Consider the following 27,412-nt stretch of genomic DNA (forward strand, 5'->3'; position numbering starts at 1 on the left):
TTTTAGCTCAGGGCCGCTGCACCTGCCTGGCAAGCACAAGGTCCTGAGTTCGATCCCTGGTACCAAAAAAAAGATAGAGTCTTGTTATGTAGTCCAGCTGTTCTTAAACTCAGTATGTAGCTCAGGTTAGGCTCAAACTCAAGATCCTTCTGTCTCAGCTTCTCGAGTCCTGGGATTACAGAACATTTTCATCACTCAAAATTTTAAGAGGATTAAACAAAAATTCTTAATAGATAAAAATGAAATGTGTAAGTGGCAATGATAGATTCTAGGTTATGTTGACAGGATGTGATATAATTGGTCATTATATTTTGACTCATAATACCAATACTGTACTTTCTGAAAAACAGACAAAAATACTTCAGTGAACACTTAATTTGCAGTCATCAGGCTGTTAATTACATTCTCACATTAGTAATAATTAAGCAATGTAACTTTCAGCAAGTACTGTATACTGCAGCTGAGCATGGTGATACTGCAGATGCCTGTAATCCCCGAACTTTGAGACAGAAGCAGGAGGATCACAAGTTTGAGCCCACACTCAGCAACTTAGCAAGACTTTATCTCAAAGAAATTTAAAAAAGGGCCAGGGATGTAGTTCAATTTGAAGGCTCTGGGTTCAATCCCCAGTTACTGCCAAAACAAACAAACAAAAACCACTTATGTACTGCAAACCATTATATGATGGTTAAGAATTCTGGGGTCAGACATGTTTGGGTTGAAACGGCAAATACCAGATCTATCACTTAACTATAGTTACTCAACATAAGCCTCTATTTCCTCATTTAATAAAATTGGGATAAAAACAGAGCAACCCTCTTAAGCATAGTGTAAAATTAAGTAACAGAGTAGTGTAGTCTACTCACCACTGGCACATGGCAAGCACTGGAGAAATGTTAACTATTAGTATTTTTATAATCACTCAATTTATCTTTGAATTGAGGGAACTGAGACTAAAACATCTTTAAAACTCTACTAGCTCTAAATTCTATAGTCCCTTAGTGATTCCAACTAGCTATATAGATGGTGCTTTGGTCTAAGAACACATAAACACAAATTACATTTTTCTTAGAAATCCATTTCATATTAATTATGGAGATTTTACAAAATACACACAAATAAAAAAATTAGTAACTATAGTACTTAGAGATCATTACTATAGATCATGCTTTCTCAGTATTTCATTGTGAGCTTCTTCTCATGTCTTTTGTGTGTTTTTTTGAAAACAGGATATTTCATAGGCTACCTAGTATTCTATTATACAGATGCACCATACTTTACATATTATTATACTGTACATATAGCTTGTTTCTAATTTTTGCCCTATCATAAATAATGCATTGATTGATTGACTGATTCTCTACCACTAAGCTATATCCCCAGTCCTAGAAATAATGGGCATTATATTATGAACATCTTTATATGTAAATTTTTGCATATAGTTCTGAGTATCTCCTTAGGAAAAGTTTCTGGACATAAAATCTAATGAGATAAACATTGGTATTTTGCTTGTTTTGTTAGACAAGGTCTTGTCATGTTGCCTAAGCTGGGCTCAAATACATGGGCTCAAGTGATCCTTCTGTCTCATCTTCCAAATAAAGTACACTACAAGGGGTAAGCCACCATGCCTGGATGACATAAACATTTTTAAAGGACTTGATGCATCTTGATTGCTAAACTGCCTTCAGTAAAGCTGACAACTTTACCTCTGGGCTATGATCATTTTTTTTTGTGCTACTGTTATAAAAAAAAAACCAAAGCAATGTTGTGAACATAAACTTTAGGAGCACAGACTTTATTGCTAGACATGACTGGATTTGAGCTCAAACTTTAAGATTTATTTTATGACCTTAGATAACTGCAAGCTCTAGATTTCCCATATAGAACATGAGATTCAACTGCTTACTTCATGGGTTGTAAAGTTTAAGAGAGATGTGTTTAACATATATAACTGTCATCACATGCCCTTAAATGAGCAACATTATAACTCTGTTAAGTGTATAAAACCATATTAAGTGCCAGGCATGGTGGCACACGTCTGTAATCCCAGCACTTGGGATGCTGAGGCAGGAGGATCACCATGAGTCTAAGGCCTGCCTGGGCTACATAGTGAGTTGAAGGCCAGTCTGAACTACATGTCAAGACCCTGTCTCAAAAAACCAAAACCAAAATTAAAAACATATCAAGTTACCAAATTTCCTATAATCCAATGCTTAATTGTAAGATTCACAATTATCACTTGCTAAGAACACTTCCAATAGGGCCAGGGATTTAGCTCAGTGGTACCGGCACCTGCCTCGAAAGCGCAAGGTCCTGAGTTTGATCCCCAGTACCAAAAAAAACCCAGAACACGTCTAATTAATTCAATATGAGTATATAATATCTTGCAAAGAAGTTAAAATGGATGATACATATCTGAGAATTTATAAAATACAGTATACAAGAAAGACAGATCTTTAATTGTCCAAAATGTAGCTGCTATTTAAAATTCTTGGTACTGGGCTGGGGGGGGGGGGCGCGACAGGATCTTGTACTTGTGAAGCAGGCAGCAGAACCACTGAGCTAAATCCTCGGGCCCCTGCTATATATAATTTTTAAAACCTTTGGTGTTAAACATCAGTTTTGCCAACCTAGTACCAAACAAATCTTAAACTTACCTTAATAAAATTCTTTATTTATTTGGGTTTTTGAGACAGGGTCTCGCTATGTAGTCCAGGCTGGCCTTGAACTCATGACAATGCTCCTGCCTCAGTCTCCTGGGATTACAGGTATGTGCCACCACTCCCAGTCCTTAAGCAAAATTCTGACCCGGATAACCAACGGGCAATGAACAAACACACACAGAGATATAAATAGATGATGCTTCCATCATCAAGTACAGCAGTTTGCATGAATAGAATCACATGATGGAATTTTAGAGCTAAGAGGGCCCTAAGAGATTACTTCATTTAACATATGTGGAAAATGAGATAGAGAAGCTTAAATGGCTAAATTAACATATCACAGAACTAATTAATGACTGAGTTAAAATGAGAATCCAGGTTCACTGACTCTCCTTCAGAATATTTCTAATTTTTAACTAGTAATACATTTCTAGATTTAACTGAATACATTTTCCTTAAAAATCTGGTTTATAGCTAGGTGTAGAGGTGCATGCCTATAATCCTAGCATTCTGGGAGACTGAGGCAAGAAGACTGAAAGTTTGAGTTTAACCTGGGTGATTTAGAAATTTAGTGAGATCCTGTCACAAAATAATAAATCTAAACCAGGTATAGTGGAACACACCTGTAATCCCAGAACTGCAGAGGCTGAGACAGGTGGATCATGAATTCAAGGCCAGCCTGAACTACAGGGAGACCCTGTCTCAAAAAACAAAGCAAACCCAACAACAACAAACAAAAATCTGTGCTAGACAGTGCAACTAAGGGCATCAAATACTGCATCTGTCAATTACTAGATGTTTATTGATGAGTTTGCACATGATAGGCAAGTGCTATACCACTGAGCTATACAGCCCCAACTGTTGTCATGAAAGCTTTCAGGGAGGTTTAGCTACTTAGGACCTTTTGATTTGAGATATTTTGATTAGGAGAACAGGGCCCTGCTTTGATAGCTATTGTATTTCTTTGATTCTAAGATTCTCTCTTTCTCTTTTCCTTCTTTTTTCCCTCTCTTCTTTCCTCCTCTTTCTTTTTTTATCCCTCCCCCCCCCCCTCCTTCTTTTTTGTTTCTCTCTCACTCTGGGCCTTCAAATTATTGAATTGCACTCCAGTCACTACCCCTCTCCCCATTTTGTTTTGAATTTTGAGACAAGTTTTGCTAAATCCCCTAAGCTGGGCTCAAACTTGCGATCCCCCCATCCCGCTCAACCTCACCTGCTGGGATAACAGTACATTCATGCCCAGCTTTCTTTTTTAACACTTCTGAAAACATAAATGTGTCATCCAGGTTACATTTAAGAAATAGTTCTCTACCTAAGTATTGCTTGTTACTTATGGTGGCATGATTGCAATTCCTTCATGTTTCAATCAACAACCACTTGAATAAAGACTTCCTTTGAACTAGTTCCAGGAGTCTCTGTGGATTTTCTGCAGATGTTTGGGTCACTTATATAAAATGGCATACTATTTGAATATAATCTATATACATCCTCTTGTATACTTTAAATCATCTCTAGGTTACTTTTAATAGTTAATACAATTTGCTATGCAAGTAGTTGTTATACTGTATTGCTTACAGAATAATGACAAGAAAAAAGTGTGTACATATTCAATACAAATTTTTTCTTCTTAAAAAAAAAACATTTTCAATCTGTGATTGGTTGAATCCATGGATGTAGGACATGAGGATATGGAGGCCTCACTACTATGTAAGAAAGGAACATAACTTCAGGTTACTGTCTAAAAAATTATCTCTTAAGACCTTCTGGTAAAGTAAAAAAAAGTACTATTATCAATGAGTATTACTGACTTTGAAGAAAACCCCAGAGATAATTGTGGAAAAATACTATAATTCAGAAGCTCTAAATCTTTTTTTTTTTTTGGTACTGGGGATTGAACTTGGACTTGAGAGGCAGGCGCCAGAACCACTGAGCTAAACCCCCGGCCCAGAAGCTCTAAATCTTTTTGGTCTCAGGATCCCTTTACATGCCTAAAAATTACTGAGAATACTAAAGAACTACTATTTTTTTTTTTTTTTTGGTACCAGGGATCGAACTCAGGTCCTTGCGTTTGCGAGGCAAGCAACGGAACCACTGAGCTAAATCCCCGGCCCAAGAACTACTGTTTATGTGAAATGTATTATTGCTATTTGTCACTTTGGAAATTAAAATAGAAATTTAAAAATATTTATATTTTCATTTAGAAATATCCAAACATATTAGACATCATATTTCAATTAAAAATTAGTTACTTTAAAAACAAACTAAGAATGCATTATTTTACATGTTTTGTAAATCTGCAATACAGTGTAAGAAAAAAGCATCTGGTTCTTCTATTCATGTTTTGTATTCAATCTCATGAATATCAGGAATCATGTAGCCACCAGAATATACATTATACATTTGTGAGACAATGAGAGTGATAACGGTAAATAATGTCCTTATGGAAACAGTCTTAACTTTGAGGGCTGTCTGAAAGGGTTCTAGAAAGTCTCAGAGGTCCTTGGATCGTACTTTGAGAACCACTGCTGCAAAACAGCACAGAGAACAAATACTATAAAGAAAAATAGGACTACCAGAAAATTTAAACAAAAAAATGCTTTAGAAAAGTTTGATTCTAAACAGATATACTAATTCTAACTCACTTACTTGGACTGTTTTGGCAGAATGATCTGTATGATTTAAAGTGGTTCTATCAGCATCTGGATCAGACTCTGTCTGCCTTAAAGAAGTATGTGTTTTCTTTGCAAGGTCTGCATCTCTACTGCATGAGTATCCAGGTTTAGAAGTAGGAGATAAACTTGTTTTTTTGATAGGTGATTCAGCTTCTGATTTGCATTCTAAGGGTTTGGAATTCTCTAGTTTTTCTTCCTCCAAATCACTACTGTTTAAAATCTGAAGCTTTTGCTGGTCTGTCTCCTCACAAATACAGGATGGAGACTCTTCCTTCTTTTTATCACTCACATATAAGTCATTTAATTCTAAAGTCTCAGCTTTCAATACTCTCTTGTTGCTTAACAAAGCCTGTGCTTGGACTGACTCTGTATTGGAACATACTCCAGGCTCATTGGATCCTGAAGTTCTTCCAGAGCTCTGCTGGAACTTTTGAGGTTCTGTGTCACTTTTAGTCCTGCGACAGTAAGGGGAAGCTGTGCTTGGACTAAGGTGATCATCAGGAGTCTGATGCTCACTTTCTGACTCTCCAACCCCACTATCATTTACAAATACAGAGTCCTCCTGTGATGATAAGAAGTCTACTGCTCCACTGGTAGGCTGTTGCAGTTCAGGCTCCTGCTTCAGGTCGCTAAGCTCTGCATAGAACTTTTCTTGATCAACAGAACTGTTTGTATCTGTTTCATAGTTTCCAACTTTATATGTGCTTTTACTGCTGTTTTCCTCTATCTGAACAACATTTAGTTCTTGGCCACTGAAATGTGCCCTTATTTGATACAGATAAGTCATAACAGTCAGTTTGTCAGGAATTGCTAGTAAAACCATATCTGAAGGTTCCAATAACCGGGAAATTCCTATGCTGGCAAATCCATCGTAAGCCTGCAAAGGAAAGAAAAACAATTGAATAGTTCAAATAGTTCATACATTTTAAAAACAGCAAAATTTTAATTTTTTGTTGTTGTTACAGGGTATATAATGTTACTGACATTAGTATGCCACATGAAAAGAACAAAATTCCCAAAGTCAAAAAATACATTAAAATGGGTAGAAATAAGAAGAAAAGGCTTATTAAAAATTGAAATATTCTTTTTCTATTATTGGTGGGAGTGTAAACTAGTACAACCACTATGGAAATCAGTATGGAAATTTCTCAAAGAACTAAAATTAGAAATTTCATATGACCTAGCTATCCTGTTTCTAGGTATCTTTCCCAAAGAGCTTAAGACATCATACTAAAGTGATACATGCATACCAATGTTTATAGCAGCACAATTCATAACAGTTGAATCCTGAAAGCAACCTGTATACACATCAACAGATGACTGGATAAAAAAATTGTGGTATCTATATATAATAGAATACTACACTCTGCTGGAAAGGACAAATTTGAGACATTTGTCACAAAATGGATGCACCTGGACAATACAATGTTGAGTGAAATAAATTGGACACACAGGCTTAAATACCATATATCTCTCATTTGAGTAAAGCAAAGCAAAAAGACATTAAGAGAGGATGGATAGAAGGAGACAAGGGAATGGATCTCTTACAAATGGGAAGTGGTACAAGAGATTAAGGGTGAGGGGGATTAGAAGGAGAAGGAAGTAGAATAAAGATGTGCTATGTATAGGAACCTAATAACCTTAGTGAATGTGAACATTATATGGCATAAACATGAGCTAAGATTAATAACATCAATAAGAATGAAAATGGGGAGAGGGGAATTCAGGGAGGAGGGAGACAAAGAAGAATAGGGAAGGAGACTAAAAAAAAGGAAGTAAGTTGTATTATGTACCTGTACCCACTCTCCAAGATGATTGCATAATGCATGTACTATGAACATGTACTAATAAAATTAAATAAATAAAATAAAATCCCACTTTTTAGGGATTAAATAAGAAACAAATTCATTTTCTAAAAAGAAAACAAAAATGAGTTAAAGCCAAAATCTTAAAATGGATTTTTAAGAAACTAAAGTATAAAGAAATATTAGACTAATCATCACTGTCAACTTCTCTTTTTCATGGATTTGTGAACTGAAGCAAAAGTACAGCTAGATAAGTAAAAAGAACTACTAGATGTAAGATACAAATGAGTGCTATTTAAGTTTAGAAACATAGAAACAGTTTTAAATGCCCAATTAAGATTGATTTTCATAATGAGAAAAGTGATTTCATTTTTATTTCAACCATTTGGAAAGAATGAAATGTTTTGAGTACGGCAACCTAGTTGAGAAAGTGAGGCTGCATGGTATTATTTTTGTTAGCCTTCCTTTAAATGACTGTGGCACATCAGGTTTTTCTAGTTTTGAAGAATCAAGGCTGTTTCTCAATTTACAATTATTACTATCCTCAACTAACCCTTGAAAACAGCATTGTGTTGCTAGGAAGCATAAGAAGTATAGCTAAAGGTCTCAGATAAAATGAGGACTCTAGATATATTCTTGCTTTAAGATGTTAAAATAAAAATTCTTCCTAACAACCTAGATTTTGGAGTCTTAATATAAAGTTTTTCTTAGAAGAAATGTTAGGAAATTACTTAACAATTGAGAAGAGATCAGTCTTTTGCACTTATATGTTAAAGTACATTTCGACCTTTGAATTTAATCCTTGTCTGGTATTCTACCTATAGTTTAATAAAGGTGGAGTAGAGGAAAAATGAAAAGTAAATTGTGATATTAAAACCGCTTCAATTTTCACAGCACTATGCTTCATAATATAGGTACCTCAAAATATTTACTAGAGAGAATGACTCGGTTGGTGTGCATGTATAGGCCTGTTTGTTATTTTACATGTTTTAAGAAAATTAAAGTCATTTTCTTCCTTCTACATCATGTTGACCTGATTGACAGACATCAATTGTAGACCATCTTTAGGCAGTATTCTAAACATTTCCTAATTATCTAAAACACTGACATACTGATCAGATGCCAGAGGTAAATACTTTTTTTATTCAGTACTTTTTATAGATCTGGGAAAATGATTAGCTTCCTTGTGGGGAAACTCCTGCTGGTGTCTTGCTTCATATAGCAGTTCATTTTATACACACTAAAAAACAAACCAGGTTTCTTGTAAACATGGTCATATCTTTCTAAAAGAATTTTCCCATAGGTTAACCTCTTCTGTTATGGTCAATTATCTACTGTCTTTTTAATTATTTGTGTGTGGAAAAAAAGAGATTTTTTAAAAAGGAAATTGTCTTATTCATTAAATTGGTATGGAAGAGTCACTGCCAGTTATGCATCTGTGTGAAATTTAAGATACAGGCATTATTATTATTACTATTTTTTTTTTTTTTTTTGCGGTACTGGGGATCGAACTCATACATTTGCAAAGAAATAATTTTTTACAGCAATACAAAGTTTTGGTTTTAGAGAGCAATGAACAAAAAGTGTTTTCACTTAAATTCTTTTTTGAAAATTAAATAGAATTACTACGCAACCCAGCAATCCCCTTACTGGGTATATGTATGCAAAAGAAATAAAATTTATATGTCAAGGAGAAAAAAAATTGAATTTTTACTAAAATCATAAGACATTTTATCACTGGTTGCTTTAATTTCTAAAGTACATTAAAAACTCTTATTAGCACAGTACATATATGTGATACATAATGAATATATTCATTATAGGGAGTTGGTACACATACATGTTACATCGTACTACTTTTTTACTTCCCCTTTTCCTCTCATTCCCCTCTTCCTCCATCTCTAGATCCCCTACTCATCTCCAAAGCCTATCTCCTGTTTCCTATCATCTTTTACAGTATTTTGCTCTTTATTTACACTGAGTTTTTTATATAAGAGAAACCATGCAATACAGTATTTAACTGTCTGTGCTGATTTATTTCATTTAGCAATGACCAGAGGTTTTTAACACCTTTGTTCTATGAACTCTCTTCTCAGAAGAATGTTTTACATGTATAAAATACATAAGGGGTCAAAACAATCAATTATACTGAAAGGTACAACTATAAAAATATCGTAAAACTGAGTTTGGGAAACAGTAAAGTCTGCATTTTTTATGAATGTATTAATGTAATTGTGAAGGAGTGATAAACAGAAGGTATTTGTAGAAATTTGCAACTATAGTAAAATATGAAAATATTTCTAAAAGTGACAAAATTTCAAGCTTGGTTAATACTACCACGGTATGTTGCCAAATTCATAACTGAAGGAAATGCCAAGGTTTAGTAAAGAATTATAATAAATAAAATGTATTTTTCCCTTAACCATGTTCAATGACCCCAGAATTACATCCACAGATCACAGGTAAAGAACTTCTATTCTAGGACAGTGATATACTGATTAGTTTTTCAGTTAAAGAATTCAATTTAGTGGAAACAAAGATTGAAAATCTAGTACACACAGAGTTAGGTATTTACCTCCCTGCACACAGAAAATTCTAGTACCATGCTGTGCACTAGGGTAACCACCCTGGAGCAACAGTCTGCTGGCCCAGGGGGTTCCAGCAACCCAGCACTATGCAGCTGCCCTGAAGGCTAAAGAATCAATATCCCACATACAAGTTGGGAAGCTTGATCCCAGCATATTAAATAAGTATGTGGAAAAATATATATATGTATGTATGTTTGCATGTATAGTTTACTAGAAAGTGAGAAGAACCAATGTTTAAATCTTATTATTACTACAAATCTAGGCAGGCTTTCTTATTTACCTTTTAGATTCCTGATTACATCTCTTTCTAACATATTTTTCTAAACTCCCATAATAATTATAGCACTACAGTTTTGGGTACACTTTTAAAAAGCTAAATCTTAGAATAAAAGCAATGTGTTTTAATAATTATTTAATAGGTAGTGAAGGTCATATGTATATTATAATCTGATACCAGCCTGGCAGTTGTGATCTCTAAAGTCCATGACAAACCAGAACAAATCATACACCCTATTTCAACTGCAGAAAGCAGAATACCTTCCGTGAGCTGAGTTAGGACCTCACCAAAAAAACCCCTCACATTCCCAAAATTAAAATCCTGCAGAGAAGCCAAAATTGAAGCTATGTCTTTTTTCCTTGGCAATTCTTACCTTTTTATTGTTCTCTTTAATATCTTGAGGATTCAGAGACTTGTAGTCACTGAGGGAGAAAATGATACAGTGGGTACATACAGTATTTGATAAAAAACAGCTGTTTTTAAAAGAAACTGGATCTAAAATAATACCAAAGAATAACTAGCAATTTCATAGCAATTCAATTAACAAAAGAGTATGGAAAATTAAAGAAATACATATATACATGCATACATACATACGTACATAAATACATGCAGTGATTATATGTTTCACTGCCCGAAGCTTTCCATTTGAAAGAGAAGTTATGGCAGGGGACCAGAGACTAGCCTTAACAACCAAACTTATCATCAAGTAATCCCTTGTTGTCAATGTACAAAGAGCTATGGGCATATTTTGTGTCATCTCATTTTAACACAAACACAATTTTCACAATAATCTGAAGTCAGTTCTTTGTATGAGATTAAGGAAAAAAATTTTTTTTTAAAAAAGGAAATGATTATTATAGGTATTAAGAAGGAAGGATTTTTTTTTGGCCCTTTCAAAAAAGCAAGAGATATGGTTAGCAAAAACGAAACAAGGGCCGGGGATTTAGCTCAGTGGTTTTGCTGTCTGCTGTGCAAGCGAGAGCACCCGAGTTCGATCCCTGGTACCAAAAAAAAAGAAACAAAGTCAAGTATTTCAGCACATATGTGTAGAAATTATTTTGTGTTTTATAAAAAATGCCTAATGAAAAAAAAACTCAACAGAAATAAATGTGCAAGAGCTGAAAAAAAAAGTGTTGGGGATGTAGCTCAATGCAAAGACTCTAGGTTCCATCTCCAATAAAACAGGGGTGTGGAGTGTCTATTATTTATAAAATATTAAAATAGAGAATGTAAAGTGTTTCTACTTACATTAAGTCTGGTCTAAAGTGATGTAATATTGCACAAAAAGATAAGCCATTTCTCCATGATGTAGTAAAATTGGTGATTTTTACTCCCCGGTAGTTTTTCGTAACCTCTTTACACCACACAAGCAATGACTGACTAGCATTTGGCTTTTGCCCCAAAATGGGACTGGGAATAGGACTGGGCTAGAAAGAAAGAAAAAGAAGGAAACATTAAAGGAATTTAATGGAAGGTAAAAATTAACTGACCAGACTAAATCATTTGAACCCTTTGATGTCAGGTTAGGTTCTTCAAAACTGTCAATTCACCACACAACTGTAGCCTTCAAGAGGGATACATAAATCTTAAATTATTATCTGCAGTCATAGCCCAGGGCATTTGCTTGACATGTAGATAGGTGAGATTTTTAAACTTACACACACGAACAAGCCAAGACCTTTATTGAGGGCAACATCATATTAAAGTATTTAAATACTTAAGGCAGAATATCTGCATAACTCTCACATCCTAAAAAATTTCTCCCAAATGCAACCATGTACAAATATGGCTCCTTTCTGATCAGATTAAAAATGAAAATTTTAAACTGTACTGAAACTGGAATACAAATTGTTGGCAGTGGAGAGACCAAAAGTTTTAAAAATACAGGGATCATATACGTATTTTTAAAAATAGCTCAATGATAATCATACTCAGATATTCCTTCTTCATAAATTCATGACAAAATAATTTTAGAGTTATTACCAACAGTCAGGTGTGTTGGTGGGAACAGTGCATAGCAGATAATTTTGGAAAAACACAAAATATACAATTGTCATTGAGAGCTTTTTTTTTTTTGGTACCGGGGATCGAACTCCGGACCTTGCGCTTGCAAGGGAGGCGATAGAGCCACTGAGCTAAATCCCCAGCCTGAGAACTATTTTTGGTACCAGGGATCAAACTCAGGTCCTTGCGCTTGCACAGCAGGTGGTGAAACCACTAAGCTAAATCCCCAGCCCTGAGAGCTATTTTTGAATATTAGGTGAATTAGTTCTCTGTGTTTTAAATCTTAAGCATAATCTTTCCTCCTCATCCATATACTTGAAACTATAGCAATGGTAATAAAACAGATTATATTGTAAGATTTTTATTTTATTATTCTTTTTAAAAATCACACATTTTACTTTATAACAACTAGATTTTGTGATGGTAACTGTGGAGGCTGATGCAACTGAAAACTACAGAAACCCACTAAATACTTCTGAACCTAAAGTGTTTACAGTATGAAACTTTGACATAAAATAGAAGCCATCTAAAACAAAGTGAAAAAACAATTATTTACCCTTAATATCAATTAAGTTTAATAAGAAAGCCATTCTTATCATACTGCTTACGTAAAAAGGCCAATGATGTCCCCACTTGACAAAAGTCTGTTAGTGCCAAATAAATAAAATCATCAACTCCACATTATTATGACTTATGCATTTACTTTTTCTGTGGGAAGACTACTAAGAATCACCTAATGGTATCTCTATACTGACTTCCACAGTGGTTGCACCAGTCTACACACCCACCAACAGTGGAGAAGGGCTCCTTTTCCCCCACAACGCTACCAGCATTTGTTATTGGTTGATTTCTTGATAGCAGTCATTCTTTCTGGAGTGAGGTGGAATCTCAGTGTTGTTTTCATTTGCATCTCTCCAATGACCAGTGATGTTGAACATTTTTTCATATGTTTATTTGCTATTTCTACTTCTTTGTCTGAGAAATGTCTGTTCATTTCAGATGCCCATTTTTGGATTGAGACTTTAAATTTGGGAGGTGTGATTTTTTTAAGTTCTTTATAGATTGTAGATAGTAGACCTTTGTCTGAAGAACAGCTGGTAAAATTTTTTCCCCACATTGTGGATTGTCTCTTGACTCTGTTAGTGGTTTCTCTTGCTGTGCAGAAGCTTTTTAATAAAAAGAGATCCAACTTGTTGATTCTTTGTGCTAGTTCACATGCAACTGAGGTTTTGTTCATGAAATCTTTTCCTACACCAATGTCTTCAAGAGTTCTACCCAAGCTCTCTTCCACCTGGTTTAGTGTTTCCGTTTTAATATTTAGATCTTTGATCCATTCTGATTTTAGTTTAGTGCATGGTGAGAGATATAGGTCTAGTTTTAATCTTTGGCAAGTTAAAACCCATTTTTTTCCAGCACCATTTATTAAAGGGGCTATCTTTCCTCCAGTGAGGGTGTTTGGCTTCTTTTTCAAAGATGAGGTGGCCGAGTATGTCTGCAGTCATCTCTGCAACTTCTAATCCACTCCACTGATCCTAGGGTCTGTTTCTTTGCCAGTGCCCTGCTGTTTTCATTACAATAACTTTGTAGTGTAGTTTTAAGTTGGGGATTGTGATATACCCCCTACAAGGTCTGTCTCTTCTTGCTCCAAATGAATTTTTGGATTGTTTTCTAACCACTATGGAAGTCAGTATGGTGATACCTCAAAAAACTAGGATTAGAGGTCTCATTTGACCCAGATATTCCCCTGCCTGGTATCTTCCCAAAGAATTAAAAGAATCATACCACAGCAATATATGCACACCCATGTTTATAGCGGCACAGTTTGTAATAGCTAAAACTTGGGAACAGCCCAATTGCCCATCAACTGGTAACTGGATAAAGATGTGGTTTTTATTTATTTTTTTAATAAAATGGAGCACTACTCAGCCATAAAGAATGAGAAACCAGAGACATTTATAGCTAAATGGATGCACACTGAGGCCATACTTTTAAATGAAATAAACAGAACACACGTGTAAATACGGAATAGTTTCTCTAGTGTGAGAAACTGAAAGTGTAAATGAGGAACAAAATGTACAATAGATAATGTGAAATAGGAAGAAAAGGTCCAAAGGGGAAGGGGAAGGGGAAGTGGGAGGGGAAAGGAATAAATATGAGAAAAGGAAAAAATGGAAACAAAGTATTTGTAAATAGGGAGGGGTAGAGGGGTTAAAGGGAGGGCAGGGGAATGGGGAAAAGAATAAGAACCAAGATATATCATGTAAAGGTACAAATTCCCAATGATAAATGTCATCATATTGTATACCTAAAATGTACAAATAAAACTCAATGAAGTAAAAAAAAAGAATCACCCAGGGTATAATTTCTCATTTTTAATTAACTGTCATTTAAAATATTCATTATATAAATCATGAATCTAGCAAAGCACTATTCTTTAAGTGTTCACCTCTACAAAATAAAAACTGAAAATTTCATGTATATAAATCAACAAATTTGGATCAATTCTATATTAAAAATTAGGTAAAAATAGAATCCCAAATATGGTAAATTTATTTTAGAATAAATAATAGTTCTTTTAACTATCAATCTAACGTGTAAAAATGAACTATTAAATTATCTTTTCACTTAATGGTCAGTGACTTTCAAATCCGTCCAGTTACTTAACCTGGAATAGAGAGTGATCTATGGACGAGCTAGGGGATCACTGAAGTAGGCACAAACACATTTTTTCTTAGATTTTTCTGTTTATTTTTCTATTATTTAAAGGATTATCCTTATAATTTTTTTTTAATTTTTAAGGCATTAGTCCAACCATGGGCAGTATGGGCCTGGACCCGATAATCTGCAATTATTACTCTGATTCATTCAAATTATCAACTGTACATACACAAATTATATATAAATGTTAATATCACTGTAACAATGTAGAATGGCTATCTATAAATTTTAAAGAAAACATATCATGTCATTATGATTATTAATATATCCCTGTCTCTAAGAAGAAACAACACACAAAGATTAAAAGAACTAAACCAAAATTTGGACGTGTTCCAATCATAAGCCTATATTGAAGAATATTTACTTCACTTCCAACAAAAAGAATTCACATACAATTGAAGAAATTTATAAAATTAGAAGTCTTATAAATGGCCATGTTAGATGGAGAGATAAGAAGGCACAAGTAAATTAATCATCTGATCTAGAACTGGTGACCTTTTAGCTCATGTTTTGCGGAGGATCATAAAGGAATTAACAATTCAATCATTTGAAACCCCCAGTATGTAACTGAATAAAACAGTTTGTTTCTTATTACAGTGATGTGCAAGGTTACAAGATTTCTTTATTCTTGGTTTCTTCATCTGTAAAATGGGGATTATAATAGTAACTATTTCATAGTATTATCATACCTAGATTTTTCCTGCAGCCTAATACTCCCCTCTGATCTTAGCTACCATTCTTTCTCTTGAACACTTTGAATCTACTGATCATTTATTGTTCTGCAGATATCTCAACATTGTTCCAATTCTTTCTAGTTCTTTATATACACAGACATGTTCCAGCTCTAGGGCCTTTGCATAGATTGTTCCATTTTCCTTGTGCTCTCCTATCAGATACCTGTATGGTTAACTCCAATGCAACTTTCTCTTTTACAGTATTCCATCTTACGACTTAATAATGCAACTTATTTATCCATTACCCAACCCCAATCCAGCACTCCTAATTTCCTTTACCTTGCTCTATTTTTTCCCATAGTCCTTACTATCTTCTTATGATCTATATGCCTTATTATGCCTATTGGTTATTATCTTTCTGTGCTCACTAAATAAAAGAACTGTGAAGTAAAAAAAATTTTAGTTTATTTACTAACCTATCTAAAGTACCCAGGTGAGTTCCTGGTATTCAGTAAGTACTGTTAAATGAATAAATGCGTGCAAAACAGCACAATGTATGACAAATTCATTCAGTAAATGTTAATTGCAATTATTATTGCTACTACCAGTGCATTCTTCGCACTAAATTTCTAGTTTTTGAGATGCCTTTAGAATTTTAAAGGGCATAAGTTTCTTAAAGATGGTGAAAAGTTTATTTTGAAAATAGGGCTTTAACTAGAAAATAATATTGATACTTAACATTCTAAGGACAAAATAGGGCACTTACAATGTTTTGTAATATATCTATTTCTGCTGGGCATGGTGACATCCACCTGTAATCTCAGTGCTCAAGGCTGAGGCAGGAGGACTTCAAGTTCCAGTCCAACCTGGGTAACTTGGCAACTTAATGAGAACCTGTCTAAAATATATATATATATATATATATATAAAAACTTTAAAAGGGGTGGGAATGTAGCTCAATACGAAGGCCTCAATATTGCAAAAAAAGTTATTTATTTATTTCTGTGTGTTTGGTAAAAGAAGCTGAGTGACTTGTAATTTATTGCCTTCCAAAGCCTAGCATATGTGAGGCCCTCCATTCAATCTCCAGTACTGCAGAAAGAAAACAAAAAAATGAATGAAAAAACCCCCCACTAATATCTGTCCATAAAAGGTAGAACTAAGCTTTCATATATGAATAATTTTAATGTGTTACTTTTCTAAACATTGCAGATTATATGTGAAAGGCAATAAGGCCATCAAGTTATTCTTCCTAACAATGGCAATATCATCTCTTTCGGAAAACCTGGTCAAATAATTTGCTACAAGATTTCCTAAATTTCAATAGTTATGAGAAATCTCAGTTTCACTTTTCCTGCTTTACCCGTCTGCCTAAAGTTTCTTTTTTTACTGTCTCTACTTCTTTCACTGCTACAGCCACACATTCCTCTAGGTATTGCTCTGAATAGTTTTTTTTTCTTCTATCCACACTTTGAGCTGAATCACTGTGAAGATTCCAACTATCAGTTCCATGTAGATGATTCCCCAAAATACATTTATAGTTCAAACTATCTCAAGTTGACATTTCCAGCTGGCTGTCCTTCCTGCCACATAAAATTTGAACTCAATATGTTCACAACCATAATTATAATCTTTCTTTCCAACCTGTTCATTTTCATTGTGTTTGCAAATGAAACTGCTACTGTTCCAATTGTCTAGACTGTTAATTTCAGAATCACCTTTGAATTCTTTACTATCGTTTCTCGGCCTTTTGGCTAAGATCAAGTGAATTCTTTACCTCTCATATCTTTCTAGTTAATTTATGGACAGTTTTTTTTTCTTTTTTTTTGGGTACCAGGGATCGAACTCGGGTCCTTGGTGCTTGTGAGGCAGGCAGCAGAACCACTGAGCTAAATCCCTGGCCCAATTTATGGACAGTTTTGATGCTATAGTTGTAATAATTTTGTATTCTATTTCCTTTTGCCTAGGTTATTTAAAAATCTTCCTAACAGATTTTCCTTTTGCTGAATTTTCCTTATCTGACCCACTACGATGGAGTGAGTCTTTTTAAAGTACAGCTAACTAAGCTAACTTAGTTCTCAAAAACATATAAAATGAGGTAAAAACTTTTTTTGGGGGGGGTACCGGGGATCGAAATCAGGTCCTTGAGCTTGCGCAGCAGGCGCCAAAACCACTGACCTAAATCCCCGGACCGGTAAAAATATTTTTGAACATTGAATCCCAAAGTTTTAAAATATATTTTCTCTTCAGGATGACTCAATAAAATGACTCAATGAATCTCTAAAATCCCTATGCTTTGCTGCTTAAACATCAGCTTCCTCACTTCCAGTCTTTGGTCATACAGATCATCACCTCAACTTGGAGTATCTTTTTGTCCCTAGTACAACTGCTACAATGCCTCACTCTACCTTCAGGAGGTTCAGCTGTTATCTTCTACACAAAATCTCCTACCAATTCCTAGTCAGTAGGGAACCGTTTTGAGCATTCCTTTGATTCTATGAATTCCTCTTATAACTCATTAGATTTTTCTTTTACTGTAATACATTCAGTTCTCTACAAAACAAAAAAAAGGCTTATTAAAATTTTTCATTAATTCATAAAATATATATTGAGAACTTCCTATGTGCCCCACACAGTGTTAAGACTTTTAGTTCATTTTATTCTCTAAATCCTTTAAGATAGCTACTATTATTTCCAATTAACAGTTGAGGAAAGTGAGGTTACACTGCTTGGAAGCAGAGAAATTGTAATCTATATCAAGAGGTTTCCATCCCAACTCCTGTGTTCTTAAAAAAGCATGCATTTCACATTTCACTATAATGCAGCTTTAAGACTTCAGTAGAAACTATAAATTTATTGAGACTAGAAAATGCCTCAGTCAACATATCTTCAAGCATACAGCAATGTTGCATATGTTAAATAAATTGATTCAAAAAAGGTAATTGATCCAAAACAATTTAAAACTCAGGAATATTCTGCTAATAAAAGCTTTTTGCCCATTTTGTTGGATTTTAGATTACCGGCTAGAAATGGAATAAGAACTAATTATATTCAGAGCAGTGAGATATACACTACTCTTGCAAAAACTGTAGAATATTTTAGTCTTTCTACTGTTGACTCTTGGAACATTTGCCCAATTATTGAAAATCATAGTTAAGGGAACACAGGATAAATATTAGCATTTGTTAAGCCCAAAAATAATAGCAGTAGTCAAAACAACAATAACAGTTGTATTTATTCTGTTCTTACTTTTTCCCAAAACATTTTCATTTAAAGTACTTTTGTTTTTCCCACACTGGGGATTGAACTCAGGAACTTGTGCTTGCCAGGCCGGTACGGTGCCACTGAGCTACATCCCTGGCCCCTAAAGTACTTTATTTGTATAGTAAAACTAATGTTAGGTCTTGCTATTATATTACTGGATAATCAGAAAAATTATACTGTGATTAAAATAATATTGGGAAGAACTTTCACATATATTAACTTTCCCTTTGAACACAATTTTTTAAAAGCTTAACAAAATATTTTTGACTTCTAAGAAATATCAAATAACTATCTCCAAAACAAGACACGGAGAAACAACAAAGCTAGAGAATGAGCAAAGCTCTCAGTGCTATTTTTATGATAACTGACCTGAAAGAGTTAAGAGACAGCTGCTTGTAGGTATACCCTCAAATACCAGTATGAGTCCTGCCACCTACCTCCAAAGTACAAAAAAAGAAATATAAGAGGAGATCAAAATACAATGAAATAGTAAATAAGCATACATTACAAGGATCAGCAAAATCAAAAGTTGCTTATTTGAAGAAAAAAAATCAACTGAACCTCTAACGTGACTGATCAAGAAAAATATAAGGGAGACAAATTCCCAGTAGCACAGTTTATCAAAACAGACACAAGAAGAAATAGAAAACCTGGATAGGTCTATAACTTGTAACTATTCAAAAAATTAAAATTGTATTTAAAAACCTTCATACAAAGAAAATTTCAGTTAGCTTCATGATAAATTCTACTAAACATTCGTTCAAGGGAAAAAAAACCCATCTCAATACTACACAAATTTTTCCAGAAAGAAGAAAAAAATCCGTAACTCATTTCTTGGGCCTAGAAAATATCCCAAAAATACAACAAAAATGGTAAAGGTATAGGAAAATGTGTCCTCAATATAGAGACAAAAGTATTAATGAAAACATAAGCAGTTTACAAAAATGATTTGCACTTAATTCTGGAAAGCACTGTGTCTTAACACTAGCAAATCTATTGAAGGTAACTTGAAAAATTAGCAAATTACAGAGGAAAGCATTACAGTTATTTAAACAGATGCAGAAAAGCATTTAATAAAATTAATATTCATTTATGTTAAAAAAAAGCAAATAGTAATAGAATCTTCCTTAACTTAGAAAAAACCTAGCAAACAACATGGTGGTGAAATTTTCAATGTCTTCCATTTGAGACTGGGAACCAATCACCACTTTTACTCAACATTGTACTACAAGTTGTAGCTGGTACATTAAGGTCAGAAAAAAAGACATAAAAGAAGAAATATTGGAAAAGAAGTAAAATTGCAAAACTAATATTATTTATAAGTAATAGATATTACTACTTACAGTACATAATTGAGTATGAAGAAAATCGCAAAGAATTTACAGATAATTTGTTATAATTAGCCAGGGAAGATAGCACATGTCTATAATCCCAGCTCTTTCAAGGCTGAGGCAGGAAGATCCTAAGTTTGAGGCCAGTCAGGGCAAGATAATGAGTTTAAGGCCAGCCTGGACTATACAGTGAGACCTTGACTCAAAAATAGAAAAGAAAAGAAAATTTAATTTAAAAAATCAATCTACAAAACTGCCTTCCTATATACTAAAAGAGTTAAAGTCACTCACAGGGGCATAAGAAAAATCAGGTACAGTCATGCATTGGTAGGTGATTTTGTCATCCTGAGAATATTACACAGTGGCAGCTCTTCAACCTGTCATTAGAAGTTTCTCCATATCTGATATATGATCTTCTTGAATTTTTGTGAGTTTTAGTGTCATCAATAAAGCAGATCTTTTAACAGCTCTGTCATTTGGTTCTTGTTTTCAAAACTGTAGTATGGTGGAACATGACTGACTAGTAAGTAATAACTGTAACTGATTTTCCAACTTCACAGTCCTTAGTCACTTTTAATTTTGTTTCCAGGTAAGTACCTTGATGGTAATGTACCTTACTGGCAATATTAGCAGCAGATTTTCTACAGTCATGAGCACATGCTGAAGAAAAACCACCAGGTTAAATCAAGAGCAAAAGAAAATGATGTAATTAAGAGACGCTGCGAGGCTGCTGCTGGTGTAACAGAATACCATTTTATAGTAACTTTTAAAAAATAAATAGGATTAAACTCTAAAGTAATGATTAAAAGTACAGTGAGCATATACAACAATCGTCATTTATTATCATGAAGTATTATATATTGTATTATTATATTATTATAATTATATTATTATAATTACATGTGCTACACTACATGACTGGCAGTATATTTCTTCACAACAGCATCACCATAAACATGTGAATAATGTGTTGTGCTATGACATTATAATGGCTATGTTACTAGCCAATAGGAATTTTTCAGTTGTTATAATCTGATGTGACCACTATCATACATGTGATTACATCATTAACAGAAACATCATTATGTAGTGTTTGGCTGCACTTAGGAATGAATCTATAAATAATGAATATGACAGTTAAAAAAGCAGTCAAGATTTACTGTGAGAAAGTAAAAGAACCCAAGAAGTTCAGGAGATACAACATATTCATGGATTAGAAGACTCAAATTTGTAAAGATACCATCCTCCCTCAAGGAGAAAGGGTTAAACAACAGGCTCAAACTTTTTTTTTTACATAGAAATAACCTCAAGTTTACCTTTCTCTAATGCTGTTTGCATGGAAATAAATAGGAAATGTCATCTGTGTTACAAGGCAATATTACGTATTGTAAAAATGACTCATGCTTAGTGAACTGTGTGCAGATTTGGAGTCTATGAGTAAACTATAAATTTCTGTTGAAAAATAAAGGCTGCAGCTTCCTTATGCTTACTGTGATTATTACAAACACTGTATGGTCTGTGGAGGATCTGATAGTTATGTATACAGGGTGTTTGTTAGAAGATTCTGTGTCTTTTAAGACCCACACTTGGACTTGGCAACTTACAACTGACAATACTTATTTATGGCCTCGCATACTGAGATTATAATGCTAGCATATTGTGCCTTCTGTTCTTAAAGTTAAGTAAATCTGGTGCCAAATAACTATATATTTTCCCCTCATGAAAGGGTTTGTTTGCAGCCAGATTGTACAAAGAACTCCTACAAATCAGTAAGGAAAATAAGGTCAACCAAAAGGATAATGGGCAACATTTCAATGTGCACTTTGAACTTTTTAACTGAATATACAAAGAAATCTAAATAGCCAGTGAACAAAGTATTGCACAATATACTATTACACACTTCCCCTTAAAAGGACAGAATTTGAAAAATCTTTCATTTGAAATAAAATATTTAATGAAATTAAAAATACTAAATGTTGGCAAGGATATGGAGCAAAGAAAACTTTCATATAGAGCTGATGAAAAAACTCTGGCAACAGCTATTATGCTAAATTTGAAGGCATTCATATCCTATAACCCAGCAATTCCTAGGGTTATATGCTACAGAAATGCATCCTTACAGAACACACAAACAGAAATGTTCACAGCAATTCTGTTCAAATTTTTTCAAATCTGAAATGTTCATCAATAATAAAACTGATTTAAAATCATGGTCTATTCAGATAGTGAAATACTATACATACAAACGTATGCACACACACACATGGCCTATATATTGAAAAATTTTAGAAGAAATTAGAAAGCTAACAAAATAATGAAGCAAAATAAAATATATCTTAATAATTATGTAGAATAGAGGGGGCAAAAAATAGACATACATACAATAAAAGGGGGAAAGAAAGATCGACTAAGGACTTGCACAAAAAGATCAGTAGTAAACTGGGTACAGGGGCACATATGTAGTATAATCCCAGCTACTCAGGAGGCTAAGGCAGGAGGATTGCCATTTGAGGTCAGTCCAGGCAACTTAGCAAGACCATGTCTCAAAATAAGAAACAGAAATGATTAGGGGTGTAACTCAGTGGTACAGTACCTGAGTTCAGTTCCTAATACCACAAAAAAGAGGAAAAAATCAGTGGTGCTACTGACAATTTTTAATATATTCTTTTTTTTTTTTTTGGCACCAGGGATTGAACTCAGGATCTTGTGCTTGCTTGCCAGGCAGGCATGGCACAACTAAGCTACATCCCGAACCCTTTAAAAAATATATATTATTCTTTTTTTATATACTGACAATTTTTTAATATTGTATAACCAAGATGATAACATGTGGAAGAACTGCATGAGTTTTAGAACCAATGTTTTCCAAATCAACAATACAAGTTATAAAACCATATATCAATAAAAGATGCAGCTCAATGCTACAGAGACAAATGTATGGTTTCAGATTCCAAATTGTGATTAAGAAACTATCACCTGTGAGTTTTAGTGTAGTATCAAAGAAGACAATCTCCAATTATTTGAAAAGTCTATTAAAATTCTCTTTATTGGCTTGGGGCATAGCTTAACAGTAGAGTTTGTTCAGCATTGGTAAAGCCCAGTGTTCAATCCCTAGCCCACAAAACAAAGCAAACTAAAACCTCAGTTTTTCCAACTATATATCTGAACAAACCCAATTAAAAAAATAAACTACAGCCCAAACGACATATTACAACAGATTGTATGCAAAAACTGTGTTTTATTAAACCAAACATCAGACACTGACAAAAATTTTAGTCATTTTTGTTGTGTTGCACAATTACGCCAGAAAGGATATTCCAGTTGCTCTTCAGTAATACTACCTGTATTTTATATAGTAATCTAACAAAATTGATCCATCTATAAGGAAGAGGAACAGTAAGTAGATACACTTTTAAAGGGATATTAACTTAAAAATCATACATATTTTTGAGCTAAGACAAACAATATCAACAAGTACAAAAATGGGGATAAGGAAACCTGAAGAGTGTGGTGGGGCGGAGAGGATTAAAAATATCAGGCTGCAATATGTACATGTAACTACTCCTCAAGATGATTGTAAACTGCATGAGTTACAAACAAGTACTAATACACACACACAAAACATCAGACATGGAAAAAAAATCATTCATGCTTACTCAGTCAATTTCTTTTTATGGCTAATTTTTTTTTGTTATAATGAAATGAAAATAAATTCAAGTCAGTAAATTGAGTATTACTAAACAACTTATAGACTCCCATGAAGGAGAAGTTATATTCATAAGGACACGTAGCATTAAAAAAAAAAAAAGACATAGCACTGGGGTTAAGAGCATGCCTGAGGGCCAGGGATGTAGCTCAGTGGCACCACACCTGCCTGGCAAGCTCAAGGACCTGAGTTCAATCCCTAGTAGTGGGGAGGGGAGGGGGGTGAAGCGGCAGGGAGGGGCCCAGACTCTGAATCAGTGAGATCTGAGTTTGACTCCTAGTTCTACTACTATTTTCCTTTAAAAAAAAATAATACAGGGCTAGGGATTTAGCTGTGGTGCTACACCTACCTTGCAAGTGCAAGGTCGAGTTTGATCCCTGGTACTGAAAAAATAAAATTTAAAAATGTATATAATAAGGGAAGCATCACAAAGCAATGAAACACTATTCAGAAAATGATACTGGAATAATAGCTTGGAACTCTAATTTATACCCTTCATATAAATAATAGTTAATATTTCATTTTTCTATTTATTGAAAACATAGCTTCCCTTTTTTTGGTTTTACTTTTAATCACTTAATTTTTATACTTCAGTTTGTTGATCTTTTGTTTGGTAATATCTTTTGCTTCCTTTGTTTTAGAAAGTTATTTTCTCTCCAAAAATCTAGTAAACACTATGTTTTTTAAAAAACTAATTTCATTTTTATTTTAATTCTTTAATGCCTCTAATGTACCTAAAATACATTTTGATGAATGATGTAAATGAAGGTTCTTAGTTATTATCTCCCAACATCATTTCCTGAATAGTATTTTATTGTTCTGTGATTCTTCCTTTATTGTATATTAAATTATTATGTGTATATATCTGCATGAGTCCATGTTTATTTCTGAGCTAGACATTCTCTGTCTCAAAGACCAACCTACTGTTTTTACTAATAAATTGCTATTTTATAATCTGCTTTAATGGCTTATAAGGTTAATCAAACTTCACTACCATTTTAAAAAAATATTTTAAAATTTCCTAAACATTTATTTAAAAAATAATGAATCATTTTGATACCATTCCGAGAAAAACCATTTTTACATTTGACTGTGATAAAAATATCTACGAAAAACAGATATATTCACAATATTATTCCCATAAAAGTAAAATGATATACCAAGAAGGGCTCAAATAGTATGCTATCTTATGAGTCTAAATATCATTGAATGCATCTTAATTTCTTCCCTATACTACCAATTTGTAAAATAGTAAAATTAGATGGTAGACATTCACTTTCAAAAATAATGTATTATGGGATTATTAGTCTCCTGGTGCACGTTTAAAATACAACGTGCAGTTCCAAAGTCATTTCAAAAAGTATGTAATTGCAATTTGCATATAAAGCAAGGTACCATTACAGCAAAAAGAGGTCTTATAAATCATTTTAATAGTAATAACTAATGTGAAATTATAAAGATACCCATATGGAACATAAAAAAATAAAAGTGAAATGCTGATCTAGAAATGCTAACCAAGAGGAAAACATTTTCAGATATTTCTAAGATAAACATTAACTTATATATATGAATAGCTGAATAGAATAAATTACATATACAGATAAATCTAAGCATAATACTTAGACCAGTTTATCTAGCTTCTCTGCAATTTTGGCTTTTATTGAACAGAGCTAATCAAATTTAATTATGTATACATTCCAGACTAAGTCAGCAATATAGACTTTTTGATATTGTAATACTGACATGGCTTTCCTTTTCAATTTAAATTTTGCTTTTAGATTTTTAAAGGGATGTTATCAAAATACAATTTACAATCAAATTCATCCTGTTAAAGTGTGTAGTTTGCTAAACTATACAAATGCATACATTCATGGAACTAGCACAATATCTTTAATTACCTCAGTTCTCTAATTTGAGCTAATAATTAATAGCTTATCTCTACCCTTCTCCTGACCAATTTCAGTCCTTTTGCTCACTGAATATATAGATTACAATAGAAAATAAACATAGTTTGTCTAATGAATTTCCCAATATTTATCCTTTGGGGAGATAACACATTTTAAAATAAAGCTTAAATTGATACATTAAAGTTAATTCTGTATAATGTTTAATATTACCTTTATGGACTACATTCATATGTTTTTGAAGAAAAGTTAGAAAGATTAAATAACTAATGAACTAGTTTCACAAAATTCTTGTTTTCTCCCTTAATAATCCTTATATATAGTGATGGTTTCATGGTCGAAATTCACATTAACAAAATGGAAAGAATAAAATGTCTGAAGATTTCCACAAGACAATTGTAACCTTTAAATAATAGGTTTTTTGAGTAAATGAAAATCTATTGACTATGGGATTTTTAAAAACTATTTTGGTTTTGGAAACACTGAGTCTAAACTTTTTCTACTATCATTCGGCTCCATAATTTCCAGAATAATTACTTATCTAATAGTTGTATGTTTAATAGAAAGGTTTAAAAATGTTTCATCTCTTCTCTTTTCTACCTACAAAGGCAACCTATCCTGATTTGGAAGCCCTGACATTCACTCTTTCTAGGAATTGTCATTTTGCCCAAATTATTTTATTACTATCTTTATTATTATAAAAGGATAAAAACATGTCACAAAAAATCTATCCTACCTCTTTTTAGTCTTTTAATTATCATGAGCAATTCAGATTTATTTGCCATTGAAATCATTACCTAGGAAAGTCATACATAATGCTCAGGCTACAAATTAAGTAAGTACTGGGTGGTTATGCTTTACTACACAACAAGTAAAAGCTTGTAATGAAAAATAGGAGCATAAAAGCATGGCAAGCTTCACTTACACTGTAGTGTTTTTAAAGAAAAACACTCTCCTTGCCTTGGGTAAAATGTAAAGTAGCTCATAGCTACAAAATTTTGTGTACTGTGACATACTACTTAATTGAAAGAGTCTTAATTAAATATGCCCCACCAAAAACCTCACCAAATTGCATTTGCCACCAAATGACTAACAAGTACACAACAGTTGGAAACTGTCAAAATATTTTACAGCTCAATTGTAATTACCAACCAAGTCTAAGCATGCCCTGAGTGGGCGTTAACCACATTTTGAGGGATGCAAAATATTAGGCAGCAGCCATTTTTTTGTCGTCTTTAATTGATACATGTACAACTCCAGAGTAACTCCAAAGATTTTTACAGTCTTCAGCAAAAAAATCAGCAAAACATCAATATAAGATATAATAATTTATCACTTTCACAGAGTTACCAGCAGGAAGGTCCTTTAAAAAAATCCTGTGGTTAATCTCTTACCATTATACTTGAATACATTGATTATTTGGTTACTTGTGTTTGAAAATGTATTAAGTGATCTTAAGACAAATGTTTTCTGTTATCCTTATCACAATAAATGTAGCCAAAAATAAATGGGGAGGTGTGATTAGGGTAAAGTGTCAATATGGAAGTACAGCTGGTGAGTTTCCAGAGGAGAGAATGCAGACATCGTTTGCCATTTGAAGTAGGACAGCATCCAGCCACTCTTCCCTCCTTACTAGAAAGTATACAGCTTGAGGCTTTGTGATTAGCCACATTTGGTATCTCTTACCAATCAGAATGTGTTAATTACTACCAACCCTAAGCACAGGTGGAAGGCTATCCAACAGGTATCATACATCCACTAGTCTTACCATCAGTTAAGGATAGAATTAGGAGACAGAATATG

The 27,412-nt window shown here is 33.5% G+C and overlaps 1 protein-coding gene across 16 annotated transcripts in view; it reads right to left on the reverse strand.

The window, feature by feature from the left end:
• Nucleotides 1-27,412, reverse strand: part of Ehbp1 (EH domain binding protein 1) — a 350,855-nt gene that overhangs the window by 95,775 nt on the left and 227,668 nt on the right. For all 16 annotated transcript variants that reach the window (XM_087215996.1, XM_013074056.3, XM_004849989.3 and 13 more), the window contains 3 exons: nt 11,257-11,435; nt 10,379-10,427; nt 5,310-6,212 (listed from right to left, as the gene is read on the reverse strand). In XM_087215996.1, the coding sequence (XP_087072122.1) occupies nt 5,310-6,212; nt 10,379-10,427; nt 11,257-11,435 (1,131 nt within the window). The remainder of the gene's footprint in view (nt 1-5,309; nt 6,213-10,378; nt 10,428-11,256; nt 11,436-27,412) is intronic.

Source organism: Heterocephalus glaber, unplaced genomic scaffold (assembly GCF_053883595.1).
Source record: "Heterocephalus glaber isolate CG9 unplaced genomic scaffold, H.glaber_assembly_v1.0 deba00001457, whole genome shotgun sequence".
NCBI lineage: Eukaryota > Metazoa > Chordata > Mammalia > Rodentia > Bathyergidae > Heterocephalus > Heterocephalus glaber.